This window comes from Gracilinanus agilis, unplaced genomic scaffold, assembly GCF_016433145.1.
Source record: "Gracilinanus agilis isolate LMUSP501 unplaced genomic scaffold, AgileGrace unplaced_scaffold46743, whole genome shotgun sequence".
Taxonomy (NCBI): Eukaryota; Metazoa; Chordata; class Mammalia; order Didelphimorphia; family Didelphidae; genus Gracilinanus; species Gracilinanus agilis.
In genome coordinates, this window is record NW_025381070.1 from 1 (window position 1) to 3454 (window position 3454).

General features: G+C 70.0%; 2 protein-coding genes across 2 annotated transcripts; one reads left to right on the forward strand and one right to left on the reverse strand.

Moving 5' to 3' along the window:
- The first annotated feature begins 563 nt into the window (after positions 1–563).
- Positions 564–3128, forward strand: LOC123255446 (proline-rich protein 2-like). Its single transcript, XM_044684238.1, has 2 exons — positions 564–864; positions 2362–3128. The coding sequence occupies exons 1-2, from the start codon at positions 564–566 to the stop codon at positions 3126–3128; spliced, it is 1068 nt and encodes a 355-aa protein (XP_044540173.1).
- LOC123255447 (autophagy-related protein 2 homolog A-like) lies at positions 2744–3450 on the reverse strand (the record flags this gene model as incomplete). The annotated part of the gene is made up of 1 exon (XM_044684239.1): positions 2744–3450. A coding segment is annotated over one exon (309 nt), but the record flags the coding sequence as incomplete, so codon positions are not given.
- Between the last annotated feature and the right edge of the window lie 4 nt (positions 3451–3454).

The following is a 3454-nucleotide window of genomic DNA, read 5'->3' on the forward strand; positions in this document are numbered from 1 at the left end:
TAGAGAGGAGACACAGACATGGGGGGGACAAAGAGGAGACAGACAGACACGGGGGGGCAGAGAGGAGACAGACAGACAGACAGACACCGGGCGGGGGGCCATCCCGACCCAAAGATGGCCACGACCTGCCCAAGCAGCGCCAGAAGTCCTAAAGGCGGCCATGATGCCCTTCTCTCTGCCAAGGCCTTTCCGGTCCTCCCGGGAGGGGCTTGTCTGCCGCCCGGGATCGGCCCGCGGCCGCTGGGCCCGCATCAGTCGGCAGGTGGCCCCCTGCGAGCTGGGCCGCCCCCTACAGCCAGGATGCACCAAGGCCTCCTCCTGCGGCAGGCCCTGCACCGGACACAGATTCCAATCCTGCCAGGCCTCTCCCGGCCCCTCCTGGCCTGGGGAGACACCCAGGAAGTGCTCAATAAATGTTTGCTGACTGACTAAGGCTCCGTGAGCTCCCCAACCTTCTGGGAAGGGCAGCCTTGAACCCGCTGGGGCCCATCCCTGGGGGGAAGCCACGGCACACGGGCATGCGGAGGCCCAGGCAGAGGCGGCCCGGATGGCCTCTGCGCCGTATGACCTTGGCCCAGTCTCTTCCTCTAGAAAATGGAGGGTCTGAGCTGCCCCTGGGGTGGGAGAGGGTCTGTGGGCTTATGCCCGTCGGGCTGCAGGCCGATGGCTCCCCCCCCCCGGGGATGGAAGTGAGGGTCGGGAGCCCCGAGTCAGGCCTCTGCGGAGGCCCGGAGGCCCGGGGAGGGTGGAGGCCACTCGGGGAGTCCCGGGGGCTGCCGCGGGGCGCCTTACCTCGCCGGCCCGTCCAGGAGGGCCGCGCCGGCTGCCAGAGGAGGAGGAAGGGCGCCGGCCTCTCCGGGCAGGGTGGCCGCAGCCTTTTGAATGGGCGGCCCAGCCCCACGAGGCCGGCCCAGGGAGGCCCGGGTTAATGATTAGCCGGCGTCAATCGGGATCACAAGTACGGTTCGAAGGGCAACCTGGGCTTGTCCTGCGCCCGGGAGGGGGCGGGGAGGGCCTGGCGCGCCCTGGGTGGGGTCTCCCCCAGCCCCCACGTGGAGGGTCTGTGGGGGGTGCCAGGGCCGGCGGGCGGAGGGGGCCGCGGTCAGCCCTGGGGCTCCCGAGCCGAGTCCGAGTTTCAATCCGAGTTTCCTCACCAGCTGTGCCCCCCCTCCCCCCCCCCGTGTGTTTTCTTTCTCTGGGCCTCAGTTTCCTCATCTGCAGAAGCGGGTCTGAGCCCAGGGGCATTGTGGGAAGGCGGCTAATCTTATCTTTCTCAGCATCCTGCCCTGTTGAGGAGTCCTTGGGGGGGGGGACAAAGGTCTGGCCCCCCCTGTGGCCTTTACCCCCACTCCACCCCCACCCCTGACGTGGGCTCAGCGTGGGCTCGCCAGGCCGTCCCCGAAGGTGTCAGTCCTGAGGCCCAGGGCCGCCCCCACCCCTTCTTTAGCCCCCCTCGGCCTCTCCTCAGCCCCCCTCAGCCCGAATCTTTGTGGAATCCCCTCGTTTCTCCTCTGGAGAAGGGCTGAGCGGGGGGGCGAGGGGGGGCACCTTCCCTCCTGGCAGCCCCCCCAGCCTCATCTGTGAAATGGCCCCCAAGTGTCCCCACTGAGACCCTCAAAGGCTGTTGAAGCGTTACTAATCACGATGGTGTCCATACACAGTGGGGGTGGGGGATGGCCCGGAACCCCCCGAAAAGGCTGTGGTCCCCCCGTCCCACGGCGAGGCACCGGGCCTGGCGCACAGGATGGCCGACGCATTTCCTCAGCCTTGGGACAGCCAGGCGGTCCTGGGTTCAGACGTGGCCTCAGACCCTTCCTGACCGGGTCACTAACCCCCTGGCTGGCCCTGGCCGCTCTTCCGCCTCTGACCCATCCAGCACCGGGCCCAGGTCAGAAGGGACGGGCTAGAGCCTACGCTGCGGCCTGCTCCGGCCCCTGGACAGCTTGTGTGTGCCATGGGGGGGGGGGCAGGCTGGAGCCGGGGGTCTGACCGTCCCCCCACCTAAGGTCCAGCCTTTTCTAGCTTGTACCCCCCCCCGGCCCCCCATCACTCAGCCCCGAGACTGCAGCGTCAGGGCCTTGGGGGCAGGGGTGGAACTGGGTGACCCCAACTTCTCTAACGGGGTGGGGGCAGACCTTTGAGATCCCCAGAGCCCCCCCCTGCCTCCACCCTCAGAGACCTTCAGCCTTCCGGCCACATCGTCAGGGAGTGGAGGCAGCCCCACCCTGGGAGGGGATGGAGGGCAGAGGACGCCTGGGTTCTAATTGTGGCTCCCAGGGGCTGGGGGACCCCCGAGGAGGCGGCGTCTGGGCTTGGCTGGGGGGTCCCGGCTCAGTCATGGGGCCCTCAGGCCACCCCCAGCTCTGGATCAGGGCCTGCGAGCTCCCTTCAGGAACTTAAATGGGCAAAGCGGCCTCCAGGGGCGGGACGAGTCCTCGCCTTCCCCAGGGGCCCCCCAAAAGCGGTCGATCGCTACTTCCCCGGAAGGGGCCCGGGGCGTTCCTGGGGACAGCACTGGAGCCCTGGAAGGCCTCAAGCCTGACCTCCATCCCCCCGGTGGACCCCAGCCGGATATCCCACAATGCCCGGCGCCCCCTGGTGGGGACACGGCCGAGCACAGGGCAGGCTCCTGCCAGGGGCCACGGGCTGGGCCGGGTCAGTCCCCCAAACCCCCCCACACCCTCCCCTTCCCCGCCCCCCCTCCCCGGCCGGCGCGAGCCCAGGACAGGCAACAAAGCACGGGTGGCGGCTACGGGCACAATTTATTCCACATCATGCAGAAGCCGCGGCCCCCAGCCCGGGGGGCTCCGAAGGGATACACGGAATCGCACGGGTGTCCCCGGCCCCCCCTTGTAACAGAGAGACGCTTGGCCGGAGGAGCAGCGCCCCGCAGTCCCAGGCCAGGCGGCAGCAGCAGCAGCAGTGGGGGGAGGGGCCTCGGACCCAGGACGGACCCCGAACCCCGTCTGTCCCCCCGGCCTGGGCCCCGAGGGGATTGGCGGGGGGCCTCGAGGAGACTCAGTTTCGAGGGGGGCCCCGTCCGCCCCGCCACGAGCCCCGCCGCCGAGGACCCCGACGGCCGGAGAGCCGGGGAGCGCGAGCGTCCTCCGAGGCCCAGCGGGGCCTGACCGCCTCCGGCCCTCAGTCCTGGGCCTCCTCCGAGCGCCACTTGAGCGCGTGGTCCTTGTGGGCGTCCGGCAGGATCTGGTTCCGCATCCCCCCCAGCAGGTTGGACGTGGCCTCCGTGGCCAGGATGAGCGGCTTCACCACCGTGGGGGGCAGCTGGCGGATCACCCCCCCGACGGCCCCCGTCAGCCCCTTCTGCTCGTGCCCGCGGGAGGCCACGTCGCAGATGGTCTGAGCCGTGTCCAGGATGCCCTGCAGAGGGGAGAGGCGGGCGTGAGGCGGGGGGGGCCGGGGACACCAGAGAGGTGGGGAGGCCAGGCTGAGGGGA